Below are 20,955 nucleotides of genomic sequence, written 5' to 3' on the forward strand. Positions count from 1 at the left end.
GTTGATCTAAGTGCATCAAGGTATTAGAACCTGGGGCTTCTTTCAGGAACCGGAAAGATGATGTTTACTAAAATCAGCGTGAAAAATGGCAGAAAAGAATCTCTGTCAAGAGCAATCTCTGTCTCTGCCCTTCTCTGTCAGACACAGAGGCTCTCCAGCCTGCAGGGGCTGAGGCCTTCATCATGCAGCAGGTTTCAGTCTGCTGGCCAACAGAGCCATGTCATGTCTGCTGCCAGTAGCCCTTCCCTTGGGAGAGGGTCCAGGCATTGTACCTTGCTGCTCTCAGTCACAATCTCTGTGTCTTGAGAGCTCTGCACTCTGGAACCTGTCTTGCCTGTTGCCCAGCATTGCATTTTTGGGGGCTTGAAGTCTGCTAGAGATTTACACAAAGCTTTGCTTCCATTCCCAGGCCGCCCACTGAGCCAGGCCAAGGAGACAGATCATCCCACCAGTCCTGGTCTAACGAGGGACAGAGAGCTGAGGGATGGCTTTGGAAAGGTAAGGGATAAGGACAGGGGTGAGCAGACTTCCTTTCCAGTGGCTGTTTAGTGCTTGGCCCAAAATGTCACTGAAAATCATCATCTGCCACTCTTGGGGGATGGGGATTTCCTTGGGAATATATTGGACAGCTACAGAACCATTGCTTGGCTATTTCCAGTGGTGCCAAGGTCCCTGGTTTGGAGATGGTGCTAAGGTCATGCCAGAAGCATTCTTTATGTGCAAAGGCTGTTTTAGAGAAGTTCTGAATGGCAGAGCAAGCTACACATCAGTGCACGTGGGCAAAGTGCACCCTCGAAAGCAGAGAAGCAAAGATTCTAATGTTGGGTTTAAGCAAGGCTGCAAAAGAAAATGGGAGAGGTTGATTTTTCCTGGTTACCTTTGTGGCTGTATCTCACAGCCCTCTCATTCTCAAGTTTTCTGCTCATTATCATCAGTGTTTCTGCAACTTGTTTTCACATGAATTCTCCTTTTGGTCTCCTGGTCTGAGAGACCAAGTCCTTCAGAGCCCTTCAGAACTGAGTTGTTCAGAAGCCAGGAAGTGAGAAACAGCTGCAATTCCTGGCCATGAGTGTTAAGCAACAGCTCATTAGCCCTCCTTGGTGGGTATTGCACATGGTTTTTATTCTCCTGCCATGGCCTGTAGGAACTGAACTGCCTGCTCACTGGCCATGTCAGCTCTTCCTCTTGGAGCACTCCTATGACTTTGATGCTTCAAGCAGGGCTTCCTGACATAGGTTGCAGCTGCAGCAGTGGAAGGTTGTGGCACTGAAGTGTTCCCCCTCACTGTGTGTAATTGCCAAGGTGAGGACAGGAGACATTCCTCTGAAACTATTGGAATGTGGATGGAGCTGCATTGAAGCCTATGGCACTGTGTGGACTCTGCTCCTGATGAGATGTTGTGTGTGGTTTGTGTGTCTCTGCTTGCAGTCTATGATGTATTTCCATTGCTGCAGATCCGTGCTGCTTTGTGCATGTTGGCTCAAAAGAACTTGGAGCAGAAGGACGCAGAGCTTTTCGAGAGAGAGATGAAGAATAGGAGACAAAGGAAAACATCCTTGCAGCCTATTCCTGAGACAGTCGAGCCTGGGGATGCAGCTGAAGCAAGTAAGTGGTGGCTACACTTGTGGTGGTCCTTTGCAATCAGTGTTGCAATCAGACTGGGGAGCTGTTCTGCTTGCATCTGAGTGGAAGCTTGCTTGGGATTTAATTCTGTTTCTCAAAGGAAAATACAGAGGCATGAAGTGTCTTGCCCATGGCCTCACTGAGTCAGTAACAGAATATCAGCTTCCTCCCTTGACCTCTGAAGTCTTTTAGAGTAGAGAAAACTGTCTTGCAAAGTACACTGGGGCTTCAGACTCTCTCCTGGAGAGCAGCCTCCAGGGAAGGGGAGTCCAAAAGAATGCTTTTCAACTGGGGTGCAGCCTGGAAGAAACAAAATTCAGCTCCTTGTAATGAAGACACCAGAGTTCCATCTCCTGCCACTCCCTGCTGAGGAGCTGGTGCTGTAGAGCTGTGCTGAAGCCCCAGCCAGGGCTTCTGCTGTAGCCCCAGGAGGCAGCAGCGTTCCCGACTGAATCCCGGCTGAGGGGCTCTGCCTGCAGGGCTGTGAGCGCTGCCCGAGGGCGGCAGCGGGGCCCTGAGGAGGCAGCGCTCAGCCCGAGGCCATCACCCAAGGTTATCTGCACTTTGCTTTGGCAGTTGCCCCTGCCAGCCTCTGCAACAGGAGAACAAAGGCAAAGCAATGCTGGGTTTCCTTGTTTCTTAGGGAAAGCATCACTGCAGTTTGGCTTTAAGCTAGAATAGGGTAGATTTTGATTAGACATAAGGGAGAATTTTTTTTATAATGAAGGGAATGAAAAGCTGGAAGGGTTTTCCCAGAGAAGCTGTTGTTGTCCCATCCTTGAAGGTGTTCAAGGAAAACTTACATGGGGCTCTGAGGAACCAGCTCAGGATGAAGATGTCCCTGCTCACAGGGGTTGGACTAGATAGTGCTTAAAGGTGCCTTCCAACCCAAAATCTTCTAGGACTCTGTGCTCATTGTCCCATGTTAGTGTTATACTTGGTATAAAGTGGTATTTCATTGTTATACTTGAAGTTCTTTGGGATAACAAAGAGATGTTACGCAGCTCCAGCAAGTTTTCTGGCCCTTTCCATCATCGCCCTGTCCAGCACTCTCCCCTTACAAGCTCCTCTTTGGTCCCTGCAGCCTTTAGCCTACCACCTGTTGATGGCACAGCTTCTAGAGTGCAGAGAACACACCCTGGTGGTGCCTTGAAGAAGGAGGTCGTGAGGAAGCAGGACAATGTTCCCTTACTGCCCAATACACCCATCATCCATGGGGATGGCAGCTTCCCGCACAGCTCCTCAGGTAAGCCTGCTCCGTGGCAGCTTTTTCCACACGGGTTTGTCCTTGCACAAGGAGCACAAACTGCCTCCTGCCTCAGCCAGCACTGCTGGGATCTTGGCTCCATAGTCTGTCCTGAGAGTGAACAGCAAATCTACTTTTGAGTTACTCTAGCTTGGAAGTACTGGAGCAGTTGGTTCTTAGAGATCCATTGGAAAGTTGAGCTGAATAAAGTAGTTGTAAAGGCCTAATCTCTGGCTTTTGCCCATCCTGAGAGTCCAAACTACAGCACTGGTGCCAGGAGGCAGCTGGGACTGCAGGGATGAGCTGCAGGGCAGTCTGCCAGGCTGTGCTCACTGTGCTCCTACAAGAACCACCACGATCAGTTGTTCACTCACCGTCTGGGCACCTGTGGCACTTGGGAGCTGGCGCTGCGGGGGCAATTGTCAGCTTCAGCCTGGAGCTGGGCCCAGCTGGGGGAGGCTGGGAGCAAGCAAGGAGCCCCAGGAGCCAGACAGCAGGGAAGCCTCTGAGCCAGCGCCAGTTTGTAGCACACGGAGCCCTGGCTGGGAGATGGGGCTGAGGCCGCTCCATGGCGGGGCCTTGCCCGGGGCTGCAGTGCCCATGGCCGACCCTCTCCTCACAGTGACCTCGCAGACGGCCCCTGGTGCCAAGCGCCGAGAGGAGCCGCTCCGTGGGCGTGGGCAGAAGGACAGAGCCTCTTCAGACCCACAGCAGTCCTTGCAGGAGGCACTCTCCTTGCTGGGCAGCGATGACTGGTAAGAAAGGCCCCGTTCCCTCTGTGTCCCTCTCGGCGTTAAGGTCAGTCAGAAGCGTGTCTTGCTCGTGCCTCGGAGCCCCGAGAGCCCAGAGGGCCAAAGGGCACTGGTGAAACCCCTGCAGAGCAGGGAGAGGATGAAGATTGGAGAGCAGCCTTTTCTTGGCCTTGCTCTGCAGCAGTGCTGCAGCTGCAGCAGGCCCGTGCTGTTTCCTCGCTTTGCCTGCTGCTCCATGGAGCTGCAAAGGAAACCTTGAGGGAAGAGAGAAAGCTCTGGAAGGAGATGATTTGCTGGCTGAAGGCAGAAGCAGGATGGCAGAAGTTTTGAGTGTAGAGATTTGGGTGCCTTGGGCCACTGGCCCAGTGGGACTGAGTAAGATTCCTCTCTGCTCCCACTGCTGACAGCAATGGCAGGTGACAGGGTCTCCCAGTGACCTCCTGCATGGGAGTCCAAGAAGCAGCTCCAGGGAGTTCCTTTTTCTGAGAAATGGACTGAGTTGTGCTTTCAAGTCCCTCAGCCTGCCATTACTCCTGAAGGGCTCATGGCAAAAGAGAAGGAAAAAGAAAGAAAACCCTCTAGGAATCTTGCACTTTTGGAATTCAACTTTTTACCTCTCACTGCTTCATATGGACCTGAGATGTTTTGCCAATACTCCCAATGTGTCCCAAAATTATACACAGGCAGAAGGAGGCCCAGAGGTGATAACCCTACAAATTTTAGCTGATACTGGTTTTCTTTTTGATGTCTTTTTTTATCACTCCCTGGTGGATGCTTCATTCACACAGGGGTAAGGACTCCATTCACACCGGGATAAGCATGAAAAATCTGCCATGATGCATCTCCTTGTGGAATCACCTTTGCTTTGCCCTTTCACTTCTGCTTTCTCTTCCCCATTTCTCTTTGGTGCCCTGTGAGGTGCAGAGAGCTTCTGCAGGTGTGGGGGGTCCAGATGGCACTCAGGGGTGCCTGTGGGATCGGTCACCAGCCCTGGGCTGCAGCCCTGATGCCTCACAGACCTTCCTGTAGCTGAGGGCTTGCACAAAGCAAGTGCTCAGAGACAGAGTTGTTTGCACCTTTTAAATAACTTGTTGCTGTTGTGGGGGTTGTTTTAGGTAGGGGGTTTTGGGAAAAGCCAGAGTTTGCCCAGGGGTGGAATCTCCTGGGTCATCCTGCTGCTTTTTTGGGGAATGTGTGAGGTGGAGTGGAGGGGGTGACAGAGAGGCTGAGATTGTAGAGTGGAAACTCAGCTCCAGAGTGGCAGTGCAGACTCTCCCTGCTGAATGCCTGCTGGGGCTGACAAAGAAGGAAAATACCCCAATAACAGCCCGGTGGCACTGTGCCTCAGGGACAGGTACAGGGAGGTGACAAGAAACAGCAGCATGACCTGGTCTCACAGCTTCTAGGAAGCAGTGACAGAGGGGCCTCATGTGCCAGAGATTTCAGAAAGGCTGTCTTCTTAAATGGCCACTCTGAAACCCCTCTCTTTGCCTCTTGGGTTTGTGAATGCTTTTGACAGCCACAGCATCCTGGGGCAACACGTTCCAGGATTTCAATAAGCACTCCTTGAAAAGCACCTCCCATTGTTCAACTGAGCTGCCAGCCTGGTCATTTCAGAGGGTGCTGCCTTGGTGGAGAGAAAAATCAATCTTCTGCCTTTCAGGGAGCTGAAGGAGAAGGGACTCTTCACCATCAAACACCTGGCTGGGTCCCATTCAGAGGTCCTGCTTTGTAGACTTCGTGAGGTTTGCTTGGCACTTACCAGCGAGGTGAGAACATTGTTCTGAATTGTCCTCCATACTTCATACATGGTGTGTAGAGTAGGTATGTGCTTGCTCATCTCCATGTGTGCTCAAGGTCTGCCTTCATTTCTGGTTTTAGACCTGATATTTCTAATGTCTGTCAGCTATCTGTAGGATCCGTGGGTACATGCAGCTGTATCTACTGGCAGGTCAGGTATCTGACACTCATCTTTGATTGTGGTGCCTTTATAATGCAATGTGCAAAGGCAGAAACTGAGACACTAATAACATTATTTTCCAGAGTCCCAATCTCTGCCCAAACTGTAATTCAACACTGCAAATTATTCTGTAGACCAGAGCCTGTGTTTTCTGTTTCCTGGCTGAGTGCTTCAGCTGCTGGTGTTGCTTTTTTGAACAGGAGCACCTGACTCTTTAATCTTTATGACTTGTGCCTTTATGATCTGAAAGCAGCTCTTGCTTTAATTTTCTAGTAAAAGGGCCTAAAATCAAAGCTGTGGACATTTTAGAAGGGTTAAGTAGAACACTTTGGTCAAATTTTTTTTAGGCCTGCAGTAAGCAGGTCTGAGGCCAGAAATTGGTGCCAGAGTAAGTGCCTTTCTGTGCTTGTGCTCTCCTGCTCTTCTTGTACTTGTATGTTCCTCTGGACACAGTGGGATGTGTTGTCATTTCCTGGGACTTCTGTTGAAGGCAACTGGTTTTCTTTTCAAGGTGATTCTTATACTTCCCCTCATGACTTCCCCAGGTGACCAACCTCCGTTCCAAGGTGTCCTACTCTGCCATTGTCACTCTGGGAGAGCTCTTTGTGACCTTGAAGAAGGACATGGACTCTGAGGTGGATGAGGTTGCTCGGGTCCTTCTCCAGATGGTGTCCAACTCGCCAGAATTTGTTCAGAAAGCAGCCAGTCAGACCCTGGGGATCATGGTGGAGAATGCGACTCCTGCACGAGCAATGGCTGCTCTCATGGACATGGGAGTCAAGTAGGTTCTTCTTCTTTTAGTGATGTTCTTCACCTTCGTGTGTGTGGGAGGGAGAAGGGATGAGACAGAGAATGGGAATGGTGGGAGGGAAGGGTCCTGTATCCTGCATCTTCTGTGGACTCAGTGACTTGATTCTCCGACCACCCTCACTTCTTTCCTCCTGTCACCTATTTCTGCCCTCCTGCAGCCTATTATTAGTTCTCAGAATCACAGAACTGTAGAATATGGGGAGTCGGAAGGGGCCCATCAGGACCATCAAGTCCAGCTCCTGGCCTTGCACAGAACAGCCCAAGGGTCACACCAAGTGCCTGAGATTGTTGTCCAAATGCTTCTTCAACCCTGTCACCACTGTGACCACTGCCCTGGGGAGCCTGTTCCAGTGCCCAGCCACCCTCTGGGTGAAAAACCCTTTTTCCTGATATCCAAACTAAAGCTCCTCTGACTCAGCTTCCTGCTGCTTCCTGGAGTTCTCCCAGTCCGTCAGATTTTCCTAGATATGGTGACTGGTGGGGAAGGGAAAGTGCCTGCAAGGGCCAAGGATAGAGCCTTGTGCTTTTGTGGGAAGAGGGACAATTGCAATTGCAGCTGTGAGCAGTGTTTGGTATTTCACAGCACTAACCACAGAGGCCCTGGGGAAAACCACCTATCCTCATGATGCCATTAACTTGAGAAATGAGGAGGGTCCTTGCTGGGGCATGGAGCACATGGGGGACAATCTGCTGGGTGTGGCACAGCCTGCACAGCAGGGGCAGCTCCTGCCAAAGGAGTCTTGTATGACTGTCCTGGCCTTAGAGCTCTACTTTCTATTCAAACTGATGTTTCGTGTTAGCCTTGAGATGATGAATCACTCTAAAGGCACCTTCACAGGCCGAGTGCCATGGGACAGTTGAAGCAAATGCTGCCTTAAATGTTGGTGATAGTTCCCAAGAGACACTCTCTAGAACAGGACAACCTGGCTAAACTGCCTGCCACCCTTTCCCCAGCTTTGGAATAGGGAAAAACATTCAGATGGATCCATTGCCAAGCCTCACAGAAGAAACAGGCTGTATTGCTGGATATTCTGCAACTTCATGGCCCACAATGTGTTTTCCCTGCATTTGTTGTTTTCCAAAGTTCTGCAGATTTGGGGATAAATGGGTGGAAAGAGCCTCAATCCTGCTGCAGCTCTGTGTACTGGGTGCCCTCTGATGGGTCAGCATCAATTGTCCTTAATTTCTAAATTATTCATATGTCACCTATTTCTTTAATCTTTCTCAGAATAAATACTGAGAAAGAAATTGAGTATCAGACCGTGCAGGGAGGCTGAATTCCTCCCTCTTCCATGCAGGCAGGCCTTGTGTACCATGCTAACTTTGTGTTTACCTGAGGACAGAACCTTCTGCAGGTGTCTGAAGGTGCAGGGAGAGCCCAGGCTCCTTCCCCCAGCACGGGCAGGGAGCAGGCTCTGGCCAAGGCCTGTGCTGCTGCTGCTCCTGGTCCCTGTGACCCAGGGTTTGCTCTCTCCTCCCCAGCAGCCGCCATGCCCCGGTGCGGAAGCGTGCGGCCGAACTCCTCCTGTCCCTGATGGAGAGAATTGGAGCCACCAAGCTCGCAGGCACAGCCAGGGCTGAGAGGCTGGCACACGTGGCAGGGAAGCTTGCTCAGGACTGTCACAAGGACACAAGGTAATGATCTTCATTTCACCTCCTAAAACAGGAAAACCGTTTTGTGTCTGGCTATAAAGGTGAAACCACAAAAGAGTGGAAACTAAAGGGAATATGAAGTTACCTCATGGTGTGAATCATGGAATATGCTGAGTTGGAAGGGACCCATCAGGGTCATGGAGTCCATCCCCTGGCCATGTGCAGTGACCCCAAGAGTCACTCCATGTGCTTGAGAGCATTGTCCAAACACTTCTTGAGCTCTGTCAGCCTTGGCACTGTGACCACTGCTCTGTGTTGCCTGGGCAAATGGCTGTACTGGGAAACCTGAGGTTGGCCAGCAAAAAGGAGCATTGCCAACTTTTTCCTGTGGCTTGAAGGATTCTTTACTGAGATCAAAAGAGCTCAGATCAGCCAGTCCAACAGTTTTGTTTGGCCTTAGGTGCACAACACAAAGCCAAAGTGTTGGCTAATGTTCATCACTGAAGGATCCCAAACATCCATTTCTCATTAACTTCAGACTTTCCTAGAAATATTTCAGAGGTCTTCAGCCAACATATTCAGTCTTTCTAAACCTGTTCTGCAGATTTCTAGAATGCTGTTATCTGTGGCTCAGTGAACTCCACATTTCTTCTTGAAGAAAACTGTGGCAAAATCAACCCAAACCACCAAAATCCCCTTCCTTTGATGATGAAATTCCCATGAATAGCTGCCAAGAACACCAGAGCAACTAGCTGCCCCTGTGCAAACACATAGTATAGAATACTCAATAGGATGCATGAGGTGTTTTGTTCTGGCTTCCCTGCCAGTTAAAGAAAGTCAAATTATTGTGCAATGGCAGCAAGACACTGCTAATAGGCTCTGACAACAAAGCAGATGTGTTTTGCTTGTTCCCTGAGATCCTTTGATGCCACAGAAGCACACCCACAGTTTCAGAGTGAAATGGTATTTTTCTGTTGCCCCACATTTTCCTCTTGCCTCTTGTGTTCAGCTGACAGCACTGTGCAGTGTCAAGTGAGGTAAATCTCCCTCTTTGCTGAGCAGGAAATGCCTTCTTGTGCAAGGATTGCACCTGATGAGTTTAAGGTATCAGCCTTTTCTGTTAACACTCTTCCTGTGTTTGTTCACTTTTCTTTTGTTTCCTTTCTTCCTTCATGCCTTCCTGCCTTCCTTTTTGCCTCCTTCCTTCCTTTCTTCTGTCCTTCCTTCCTTCCTTAGGCATTATGGACAGGAGATGGTGAAGATGTTGCTCAATCATCAACAATTTAAAAAGCTTTTGGAACAATCTCTTTCCACCCGTGACCTGGAAGATATTCTGACAAGAATCAAGAAGGAAGTAAGTGCTTGGCAGGAGAAATGTCTCCTTTGTGCAAGTATTGCCACTGCTAATATGAGATCAAACATACCCAATCTGTCTTTAGCTCATTCCTCTTCTGCTGAATCATTTTGCTCCTGGGAATGAGCTGTTAATCCTCAGCCTGTTCATCTGCAGATCACAAAGGAATTGATATTATTAGGGAAAAAGTGGGGTTTGAATATTTTCAATATCGGTCACAAAGAGGAAAGGGAAAGAGGAGAAAATAGGTTTACATTTAAGCGTAAGCCTCCACCATGCTCTCCCTACTCTGCCCCTGTAAAGGAATTAAGTGAGAATTGTGCTTCTGAACATAACAGAGTCTTTGCAAAGGACACTGGAAATAGTAGTACCAAGAAAATTTGCAAATACACAAAAGATGTCCAAGTCAATCCTAGTTACTTCAATTACTGTCTGTCTTTTGGGAATGCTGCCCTGCTGTCAAGCCCTGTGGAGCTGGAAGAAGCTTGGTGAATTCAGCAGCATCCAGTGGAAAATCCTTTGTTTGCTTGGGGGGGGGGGGGGGGGATTTTATTTTTCTATCAACATTATAGAAGGGAGCCTGCCTTTGTGCAGGCACAGGGAGAATGAGTGTTGAACCAAATCGACTTCCAACACAATGGGCCAACCCCCAAAGAGTCCAGTTTGTTCTGCTGCTTCCTTCACAAACACTCATTGCCTGCCAGTTTGCATTATTCCCATTTATGCTCAAGACTAAGGAATTTGGGATTTTATATTGCTGCTCAGTCTGGTAGCACCCATAACCTGCCTTGGGCTACCTACTGAAAACAAAGAGTTGGCATCACTGAATCTCTGGTCTGTTTCCATCTGTAAGTTAGGAAATGTTTCCCTAAGCCTTGGTAGCAGTGATCCTGGTTCTAATTTGTGTTTTCAACAGGGAATTTCCAATTTTATACTCCAAAGATTGATGGGGTTTCTCTATGTCTTTGTAGGGCATGGCAAACCAGAAGGGTGAAGGCCCATCTGTCAAGGAGCCGGTGAAGGAGAGGAACGGTGGCTCAAAGAAGCCCCAGGCCACGTTGTCTTCTAGCAAATGGTACTGAGCACTTTTGTTAGATGAGACAAAGCACATGACAAGCTTTACATGTCTCTTCCTCAGGAAAAACTTTCTGGCAGAGATGACCAGTGCCACAGATTGTTTCCTTTCCCTACAAATGCTCTAGGATAAAAAATATCTACTTCTGCATTGTGCTGAACACAACTTCTCTGGAGGGGTTTCCACAAAAATGGAGAGACAAAAAGACACCCATTGGTTGCAGCTCAGACGATGCAGTGCAGTGGCAAGGGCAGTGTTGTGGAGGCTGGGAGAGGGCCAAGTTTCTGCTGCCTGACTTGGGACAAGTAAATTCAACCAGGGCTTTTTTTTCATCTGAGTGGAGTCTTTTTCAGATGGGTGTTTTGATGAGAAATCTCAGTCTGGAAGCAAGATGCCATTCCACAAAGATGCAGTTCTCATCCATGTGGTTTGGGCTGGCTGAATCATGGTTTTCTTACACTCAAACAGTATCAAGTTTGAGTAGTAAGGAGCAAGGCAATTCCTGAACAACTTCAGTCAACAGGTGTCTCAATGTGGACTTTTTGTCTTGATATTCCTGTCCTTCATGTAATTTGCTTGATGGACAGCATGTTTGGTTTATTTCCCCCTGTGCTGCAATCAGCATTTAAGACAGGAATTGCTCCTTGCTGTCTCTTTCATGGCAGTTGCAGAGCTGCTTGTACCTCTTCTCCTCTGATAACAGAATTTAGCTCTGTCCTGCTCAGCAGTGGCAGGAAAGTGACCACATGCCTCAGTAGCACAGCTAGCATCTTCCCGTGCTCATGGAAGAGACAGGTTGATCCAGGAGAATTGTTCCCAGTGGGTTTGTTAACCTGTGCATCTAGGCTCTAGGGAAGCAAATGAAATGTGAGTGGAGTGTAGTTCTGGGATGTCTGGCTTCCATTTTTATCTCTCTTACTGATTTTCTGAATCCTTCAAATATAGCCCTGTTTATCTGTTCAGATGCATCTGAGCTACTTTTCCAGATTGTCATGCCTGGTGTAGAGACACTTCTCCAGAGTGATGAGTCTCCTTATTGTAAGACACACACGTCCCTTATGAGGAGGCATTTAGACTTGGAAGCAGTGTCTCTCTTTCTCCACAAAGCAATGTGACCTGTGTGCCCTGGCAGCCATCTGAAGATAGATCAGATGCATCTCATCCTTGGTTTTCCTCAGTGAGCTCTGGCAAGAACATTACTTGCAGATTGTCTCCGGTAATCATTGTCATGAGGTCCACATTGTTCTTCAGACCCTCGTGACTTTCCAGCTTGAAATCACATAATAGGAAAGCTGCTCAAGATGTTTTGCTCACAATTAACTGAAGGTATTGTCTGTGGCTGCAGCTCTCTCCATAGAGAGCAGAAGGCACAACTTTCCCAGGCATTGTCCTGGGGAAGGCTGTGAGAAGATCAGAGAAAAGAATCAGAAACAATTCTTATCTGCCCTTGCTGCGCCTGTTGTTGTGAACATGTGGAATGTGTTATAGAGATTTGTTTACTAAAGGGTAATTTCTAATTGGCTACTGGTGATGGTGTTTTGGATTCAATTGACTAATCTGGTCTGTCTGTGTCTGACTGTCTGTAAGGGTGATGAGTTTCTATATAGTATAGTATAGTATAGTATAGTATAGTATAGTATAGTATAGTATAGTATAGTATAGTGTAATAAAGTGATTGATCAGCCTCAGCTTTCTGGAATCATGGAGTCAATGCTAATTATTTCCTTGACAGGGATGCCATGCTACAATAATTATCACCAACAGGTCCTCATTTGGTTTTATTTTCCAGGGTGAAATCTCCCTCTGATGGACACCTCCTACACTGTGCAAAAGCCCAGGTCATGTCACCTCCAGCTGTGGAAGAAACGGAGCTGCTGCAGAAGCTTTACCATCTCCTGGAAGCCAAGGGGTTTCAGACAAGGATGGAAGGAGTGGAGCTCCTCCAAGACCTGTGCAAAACCAGCCCCCAGCTCATCTCCACCAACATTGTCCAAGTACGTAGGGTATCTTCACTGCTCCTTTCCTTTAGCTCCTTTCCTAAGCCTGTAGCAGCAAAGTTAATTCAGTGTGTCTTGGCACTCTGTCCTGGCTGTTTGGGACATGCTGGTCCCTCTTACCCAGACAAATGTAATTCAGGTCCAGTCTTCAGGAAGTGTTATTTCAGTCCAGCTGTATTTGCCTGGCAGGTGCCTATTGATGCTGTTTATCAGATGATGGCAGAATTTTCTGCTGGTGTAACTGCTGCTGTCTCCTACTCCCAGTTGGGTTAAGTGAAGGGAATCCAGCCCCTGAAAGCATGGCAATTGTTCTCTAGACCAAAAATGGGTTTGCATAGGGAAGAGAAGTATCAGGCTGGGTTGGTTTAAACCCATTTGGTTTTTCAAAAACAACACTTCTATATACTCCATCTTGTCTTGCACAGGCACAACTCTGGCTACTCATTTCCATCCTTGTTCCTATTCCTCTTGGTAAAGACAGTGCTCACCCTTCTTGGGGGGGTCTTTTTTTCTCTTTGGAAAAGGATGGAAACAGCTAAGGACTCATCTCTGCCTTCTCCTCCCAGTAGCTGCTTTTTCCCTTTTTCCAGGAAAAGGTGCCTGATAATGTGGCTGTCAAGGGACTGAACGTGCTCTAATGAGAGCTGTACAGCACATTCCATTTCAGAAGTCCACATGTTACTTAGAGAAATAGTCTGGATCCTGGAAGAGTTGACCAGAGCCCTGCACTTCTCCAGACACTGGCTCTGAGACAAACAAAATAAAACTTAGATCTCCTCCAGCCATAGTTTTGGCAAAATCATAACTGCCCTCAGTACTTGAGGCAACTGTATAGAAAACCAGGCATTGTAAACATCTGCTTCCATTCAAAGCAAAGGTACTCTTTAGCATTAATAAATGGAATTGATTTAATGATTTAGAGATGGAGAGAAATACCATAGGGGCTACTCTGTCCCCAGCCCAATCTCTTAAAAACAGAAGAAAATCTTTCAACCAGCATGAGGTTGCGCCACCATTCCAGTGAGTGGCCCACAGGAAAACAGTGAAATTGTGCAAGCGAGTGCTGACCTGACAGAAAGGATCACTTTCATCTTTGACATTGCTGACTGCTACAGCCACTCTTCAAACAAGGACATTTGAATCCAGCTTTCACGTTGCTTGTTCTCTTCACAGATTTTTGATTATTTTGTCTTGAGGATATCTGACAGCCACAAGAAAGTGAAGCAGAGGGCGCTGGATGTGCTGGCTGAAATCACAGGAGTCCTGAAAGATGCCTTGAACCCAGTGATCATTGGTTTGGTGGAAGGAATAACAAAGAACCTGAACTCAAAGGATCCCAGGGTTCGTGGGGCAGCTGTGAAAGCACTGGAAGAATCCATTGCTCATTTGGGTAAGGCTGAGCCCTGGCAGGGACTCTCCTCAACTTCGTCTCTGTCTCTCCTGCACAAGAGAGCGCTGAGTGCCTTGACAGCTGCTCTTGTCTGTGGAACACTGCAGCTGACACCCACCAGAAGCTGTGCAGCTGCAGTCCTTATGCACCATCCCCAACAGGCTGGAATGTGCAGCAGCATTTCCCAACAGTCCCAGGAGCCCTTGGCTCTGTGCTGCTTGTCTGAAGAGCAAGTCCTGGGCTACAGCTTTGCTACAGTTCAGAGGCAAAGGGGGTTTGGAGTGTGCTTGGGCCCTGTCTGACTTCCCAAATGAACAGCTTTGCTGTTGGCATGAAGGGACACTGGCCCATCAGAGCTTCTGCAGAGCAGCCACCTGGGAGGCTCTACATTAGAGGCATCAGCTGCCTATCTTCCACTTTTCTTCTTTGTCTTCCATGTTCAAAGGGGAACTTATGATTCACCAAGTTCATTTCTTTAGAACAAACAGGTATAAACCCAGCTGTCAATGATGCCTTGTTCCACATGTTGTTTTGCATGGGGCAAGATGGCCACAGCAATTAACTACATAGGCAAGGGCTGCTCTAAATTCCTCTGCCACACAGATTTATGTCAGCTCTGAGAATGCTCACTGGGGGAATATGCCTGAAAAAAGGAGTGTTGAAGAGGCAGGTCTTCAAGAGGAGTTTCCACTTTCTCCTCCCCAGCTGCTCTGTGAACTCAGAAACTGCCTGACTCAGTGCCTTTCTGTGACCCAAGTATGGGCTTCTTCCTTTTTGCTCTGGGATGCAAAACCTTTTCACTGCTTCCATGTGACTGAACTCTTGAGGTCCCTGATGTGAAATGTTTTAACATAGCTCCTGCTACAGCAGACAAGTTTGGATTTACAAATGTGAAAGGAGAGCTTTTCTTTTGGAATTTTAAACCCTGCCAAGCAGGCTGGAAGGAAAGAAGAAAAGGATTCAAAAATCCATAGAAATGTACTTTATTTTATAAAATGGGGTTGGCCCTGCCCTTTCCCTCCTCACTGTCCTTTCTCCTATGACCTGAGAAAAGTGAGCAGAAACACGTGTTTCCCTTGTAGATCAAGTGTCACTGCTGAAAGAGTTCAGCTACCAATGGAATCACCTGAGTGGCCAAGCTCTGCTGGATGTCACTGAGTGTATCACAGGTATGGCCTCCCCTTCTGAGCCAAGAGCTCTGCCCAGGGAGTATTGACAGGGAATGCCTGTGAACAGACAGCAGAGCAGCTCCTCCACATCAGGAGGTGCTGAGCTTGTCCCTGCTGCCCAATAGCCCAGGCAGGTGGATTTGGCAGGATTTCCCTGGCTGCTGCAGAGCTGGGCAGCATCTGAGATGGGGGCAGCGCTCGGCCTCGGGGCTGAGCTCTCACTGGGGCATCTCAGAACCACCTCCAGCAAAGGGAGGGGCTGAAAATACCCCAGCTGGCTCCTCTCTGGGAAGCTCAGGGACATCTGTGATCTTTGAGGGGAAATGGTGACAAATGCTGTTTCAGGGCATCAGTTTGTTCTGTCCTCACAAAATTCTTGTTTTTCTGTTGGAAAGTTTTGAGGCTGAACCATGCAGAGCCTGGGGGTCACAGCTCAGGTCAAAACTCAACAGAGGCATCAGAGGCAGGGGTTTAGTGCAAGGCAGCCTCTGGGGCACAGGGACAGAAGCAGAGGGCTGAGGCTCCCTGCCTGTGCTGTCAAAGTGGCTTGGACTGAGCCTTTCAGGGTGTGCAAACAGTGTCTGCCTGTGCCAGCGCTGTCCAAAATGCTACAAATGCAGCTGATAATTGATTCCTCAGAGGAGCTTGCTATGTCAGCAAGAGCCAAGGAATGGAAAAAGGATAATCTCAATATATAGTAGAGAGGAGAATTGATCATCTTGCTTTACCTGGGGCTAAATCCACTGCTAATTATGCCAACATCTTTGAATGCAAGGTTTAATACACTTTGTGTCTCCATTAGGAATCTCAAAAGGGCATGTTCAGTGACTGGGAATGTCAAAGGCCCTTTAAAGAGCATTTGAATAAAGTAGATCTCCAGCAATAGGGAATTTAGTTTAGCAGTTCTTTTGATCTCTTTTTCAAATAAAGGAATTAACCATAAATTAGGATTACTTTAGAAAGAGCAGATGTTGTCTCTGAGATTTAGTAGGAACAGACAGCTGTTCCTCACGTTCAGTAGTCACCGATTTCTTTAACTGCATTTAAACTCAAATTAATTCCCATTTTAAAATGGGTACCATAACCCTTTCCTGCTTAGCAAAATTGGTTTTGGGTACTTGCAGGAACTCTTTCAATGTTGATGACTGGTGGTGGATTAACAGCATAGAGAAAATGAAGTCTCTTCCACCACAGAATATTAAATGGCTGCTAGACAACATTTTGTCTGATCAGAAAATAAGAATGGTCTCCAGAGCCATTCAGGTTTTGGTCTCAGCCAAATCTGCCATGCAAGAAGCCTGTTGGTAGTAAATTTTTGTCTGTGTTTGATATAGTTCAGTTCAAAAAATGGGCAGAGAGCACATTTCAGAGACAATATGAGAAAACATTCGTGTTTTGGTTGCATTTCAGTCCCCTGTGTAGCATTTTTCTTTCTCTATGCCCCTATTTCAGTGGACATTAAAAGAAAAAATGCCATTAACATTGGGAGGGGAAAGTGGCAATAAAATGTGGAGATGCTCAAATGCCACAGCAATGGGATCTGGGTAATTCTCTAAGACACCCTGAGGTTTGAAACAGCTGTTTCTTGGAAGCCCCAAAAGCATTCTGCCAAAGACACCAGCTGGTCACTGATGTTTCTAATCCAGCTGTCAAGGAGCAGCCATCTCTGGTGGGCTGGAGTTTTGAGGTGTGTTCTAATCCTGCCCTTTGCTGTGTGCCACTGAGCACAGGGAAGAGCCAGATTAGACATTTGGAACTTGACATCAAAGTTACAAAAATGGAATCATCCCTTTATTAGAAATCTCTCCATTTCCTCTCTATGGTGCATTTCCAAATCTTCAGTGTGGATTTAGACAAGTTCTTAATGGAAATAAAAGGCAGTTGGACGTTTCATTCATTGTTTATGCAGAAAGAGATTGTGAAATAATTTAATAAATGTGCAAAGTCTACCACAGGGACAAGGCTCTGGTTGGAGCAATTAGTCCTGGGGGGTTGGTGGTTCTGTTTCCAGGGTGATCAGCTGCTTTGCCCGTTTCTGGATCAAGGGGCTCTGTGTGCCATTTTGCTGATCTTGGCCAGAGAGGCTTGCCAGAAGCAAAAGCAGAGGTAGATCCTTGTTTGCATTGAGGTTGTGGCTAAGGAGCTGTGTCTCTGTCCCGGCAGTGCTTGTGCAGTGGGTCCATGCCAGGAGCCCTGCAGTCGTCCAGCGCGACGCCCTGCCCGTGCTCTGGTCCTTCCTGGAGAACAAGGCGCTGCCCGTGCGGAGCGCCAGTGTCCGCACCGTGGCCACCAAGCTCGCCTCTGCCCTCTACAAGGTGATGGGCACCCAGCTGAAGAAATGTGCTGCCAGCAAGCCTGCACACGTGCGGGAAAACCTCTCCAAAATGCTGGGCTGGTGAGGGCGAGATGTTCTCCAGAAGGCTGAGGAAGCGCTGAGTTGGACACCTCCGGATTTGCCTTTTTAGCTGTGCCAAAAAAGATGAAATCCAAAGGAAGGGTTTGCATCTGCCCCCGCTCTCTCCATTGCCCTTCCTAGTCATGGCATTGGGGGCCTGGAGCAGCTCCAGGTGGAGGACAAGGTGAAGGGAATCATGGCTCAGCCTCACACAGAGGTGAGGGGGGAGCTGGGCCAATCTCTGTTGGGAGGAAGGGTCTTGTGGCAGCGCAGAGAGGCTGTGCACATTGCCAGGGAACAGCTGTGCCCTGCATGTGCCCCTGCAAGGAGCTGTGCTGCTGCCAGTGCCCCTGGAGCTGCAGGGCTGCTGAGCTGTGGGGCAGGCAGAGGAGCAGGAGGGTGCAGGTGCAGCTGAGCCATTCCTGGAGAGCACAGGGCTCTGGGCTCCCTGCTGTCCCAGGGCAGCCCAGAGGCCAGGCTGTGCCTGTGCTAGCTCTGGGCAAGTGGCTCAGGGTTTTGCCCTGGCCTGCCTCAAGTGTCTGCCAGCAGGAGCTTGTTTCCCTGTGCAGCTGTTTAGAAGTTGGCAGGAAATGTGTCCCATGAAATATGGAGCTTCAGATGCTTTAGATTGCATGGTGGCCGCTGTTAAACTTTGTGTCTCCATTTTGCAGATCTGGCTGGTTACAGTCTTACCGAGAAGTTTTCTCCAGACACTTCCGATGTTCCCTCACCCACAAAGTCCTCGCCTCCCGTCCAGAAGAGCTCTCTTTCCTCCAAGCTCAGGAAGAAGCTGCTGCCTGCATGAAGAGTGTTTGAAGAATAGGATTGATGCCTTAGGCTTCATAGTTACAGCTGTACATATGTTCTGATCTTTAGATGTAGTTTTGAATTAATGTGTTTTGATTGTATCTTTAAAATTTTTGACATATTTTTAACTATATATATTTTTGATGATGAAAAAAGTAAATAAACAAATAAAACTTAAATAAACCAAGAGGAGAACGTGATACCAGGACCTGCTAGCCTAGAGATTATGGGAGTGCAGCTCACTCAATGTGCCAGTGTCTCACCACATCCTTTCCTCATTGGGCCTCTCCTCTTCCTCTTTGGCCATGTTTTCTTTGTGTCATTTGTGCTGCTCTTTGTTACTTGGCATTACAACGGGGCCACCATTGACCTGTTTGGGGGACAATGGATCCAAAAGATCCAGTCTAGTCAAAGGTTTTCTACCTAGGTGTGTTCTGTGCTCACCAAAGGCCTGAGCAAAGAAACAAAGAGAAGTGTGCCCAAATCCCAAAGCTTTGCTCCTTTGCAGTCTCCCACAGATCTGGCTCACAGGTGTCTTCAATCACAATTTCATAGGTAAGAAGAGGTCATGTATTTCACTGGGAAATGATGCACTGCTTTAGAAAAGTCACCTGTATGTATATTTACCTGGGACAGCAGTCCAGCTGTGTTGTTTGCACCTTGTTTGCAGAAGGATGAGTGCACTGGGAGGCCAATGACAAGTGACAAGGGTTCCTCCAATCTGTACTGCAGCCTGGGTGCCATTCAGCCCAGAGCTAGGGGATCATTTGTTCCCATGGACCAGTGCTTGCCAGTGTAATGAATTCCTGCACAGCTGGAAGAAGCAATTCTGGATTCAGCTCCAGCTCTTGGTGGGCTGCATGATCATTGACAATGCTGCCCTTCCAGAAATTATTCTGCAGTTTCCTTTCATAATCATTTGAAGTATTAAACTTCACATTTCAATTTGCTTTGTCTTAGGGAAAAACACTTCTGGCCCCAGTGCAAACTGTACTCTTTTGACAGCAAAGTCCTCACGGTTGCCAGCTTCTGATGTCACACAATGTCACCGGGCTGCATGTGTTTGCTTTGCTCTGGGTCTAGTCCTGGCCTAATAAAGCCCAGGCAGGGTGGCACGTTGCAGGGAAAACGGGTCCATGAGCTTATGGGGTTGCCATCAGCAGCAGAGTGAATGTGCCCTTTGGGGATTTCTCTGGAGACAAAATTAGGGACCTACTCCATGCCACAATATTCTCTTAGATCTTTCTGAAATATCCTAGAAAAGGCTGTGAAACTTCACATTTCCTTGCACACCCACTGCTTGAATAGGGGCATTTTTGTCCCTCCTCAAAGCCATTGCTCTTGCACATCAGAAACATGAACATCCACCAACAGGAATGATGCATGGTCCTGCTGCTGCTGCTTCAGAGGACTGGGAAGTGCAGACCTGGGTATTACCAATATGAGCACTTAATTAGCATTTCATGCTCCTTCGAGCTGTCCAGATCTCAGGGCTTTTTGTTTCAAAGCAGCCACTGCACCATCACTAGAGAAGAACAGGAAATGGGAAACAGTGACTGCCAGCCTTGCAGGGGTGTGGGGGAAAACCTGAAGTGTCTGCATCAAAAGATGAATGGGAAGAGTGTAATTGCCAAAGCCATCCTTCATTAGGATAGCAGGACCAGTTCTTTACTGCATGCCTGCATGAAAACCATTTGGGATCTCCTTTGTGTATCTCATGCAGAAAAGGAGCTCTTAATAATACCACGCTACTTAAACCAGATTGGGATGTGGCTCTGTAGTGGTTCACAATGAAGCAGACTGCCTGCTTTGTCACTGCCAGCCCTGGTGAGCCTGTGAGGGACTGTAGTGTATCCCATGCCTGTTTTGCCTCCAAGCAAAGCTTGGTTTTCCTTATTAGTGTGGAGTAAATAGAAGAATAATAAAATGGACAATTAAACTGGCCACTTTGGAGGATATGCTCATGCTTTCGCATGTCAGTCCTGTACCTCATGCTCCCAAGGCTTGTTACTCATCATGAAATATTTTAACAAAAAAACCCCAGCTCTCATGTTACATCTGAATTAAATTGCACAAGATCATCAAGAATTCTGCTGTCAGGAACAAGACAAGAGCCTTCCAACACTCACTTGCAGCTGTCCTGGATTTCTGCAGCCCTTTGTGAAAAGCTGCTGCAGACCGTGTTTGGAGTTGGTTTGGGCCTTTATGAGAGATCTGTGGAGCAGTGTGCAGGGCTCTCCTGGCAGAAAACTGTTTGTCCAAGCCCGGGGACATGGTGCCGGCAGAAGCGGAGCGGCCCCGCTCCCAGCCCGAGAGTCTGTGAGCTGAGCCACGCCGGGGAGGAAAGACAGCGAGGGGCTCCAGCCCAGCTGCTTCCCCTGCCCTGACCGTTCCAGGGAGCTCTGCCACGGGAGAAAGCCGACGCTGGACGAGCCACCGAGCTTCCATCAGCTGCTGGAACTGCTCCGTGACAGCTCCTGTTCTTCCCGAGAGAGAACCCGGCACCTTCTTGGAACACGTGTCATGGGGGGATTCTGTTTGTTAATAAACTGTTGGGGTTTTTCCCACTTTCATCTATTAGTAATAATTTTCTATTGCTGGAAAGGGATTGTTGGAACACTATAGAGGAGACGACTTATTGCACAATATCCTGTTTTAAATTGTTTCAAACTGTGTGAGACAGATGGCTTCACATAGGAGCATCCCCAAGGCTGCTGAGGGAAAGGCACAGAGGAAGACAAACCCAGTATTTCTGAGGGAAACTCCTTGACACCAAACCAACCT

The 20,955-nt window shown here is 48.1% G+C and overlaps 1 protein-coding gene across 1 annotated transcript; it reads left to right on the forward strand.

The window, feature by feature from the left end:
* Nucleotides 1-1,472: 1,472 nt before the first annotated feature.
* LOC143692711 (TOG array regulator of axonemal microtubules protein 2-like) lies at nucleotides 1,473-18,180 on the forward strand. Its single transcript, XM_077172953.1, has 14 exons — nucleotides 1,473-1,605; nucleotides 2,708-2,869; nucleotides 3,492-3,624; nucleotides 5,285-5,390; nucleotides 6,127-6,362; nucleotides 7,874-8,026; nucleotides 9,221-9,338; nucleotides 10,310-10,413; nucleotides 12,203-12,407; nucleotides 13,584-13,800; nucleotides 14,883-14,969; nucleotides 17,169-17,364; nucleotides 17,506-17,581; nucleotides 18,052-18,180. Exons 1-14 carry the CDS (start codon nucleotides 1,473-1,475, stop codon nucleotides 18,178-18,180), a joined length of 2,055 nt encoding a protein of 684 aa, XP_077029068.1.
* The last annotated feature ends 2,775 nt before the right edge of the window (nucleotides 18,181-20,955 follow it).

Source organism: Agelaius phoeniceus (assembly GCF_051311805.1).
Source record: "Agelaius phoeniceus isolate bAgePho1 chromosome W unlocalized genomic scaffold, bAgePho1.hap1 SUPER_W_unloc_2, whole genome shotgun sequence".
NCBI classification, from domain to species: Eukaryota; Metazoa; Chordata; class Aves; order Passeriformes; family Icteridae; genus Agelaius; species Agelaius phoeniceus.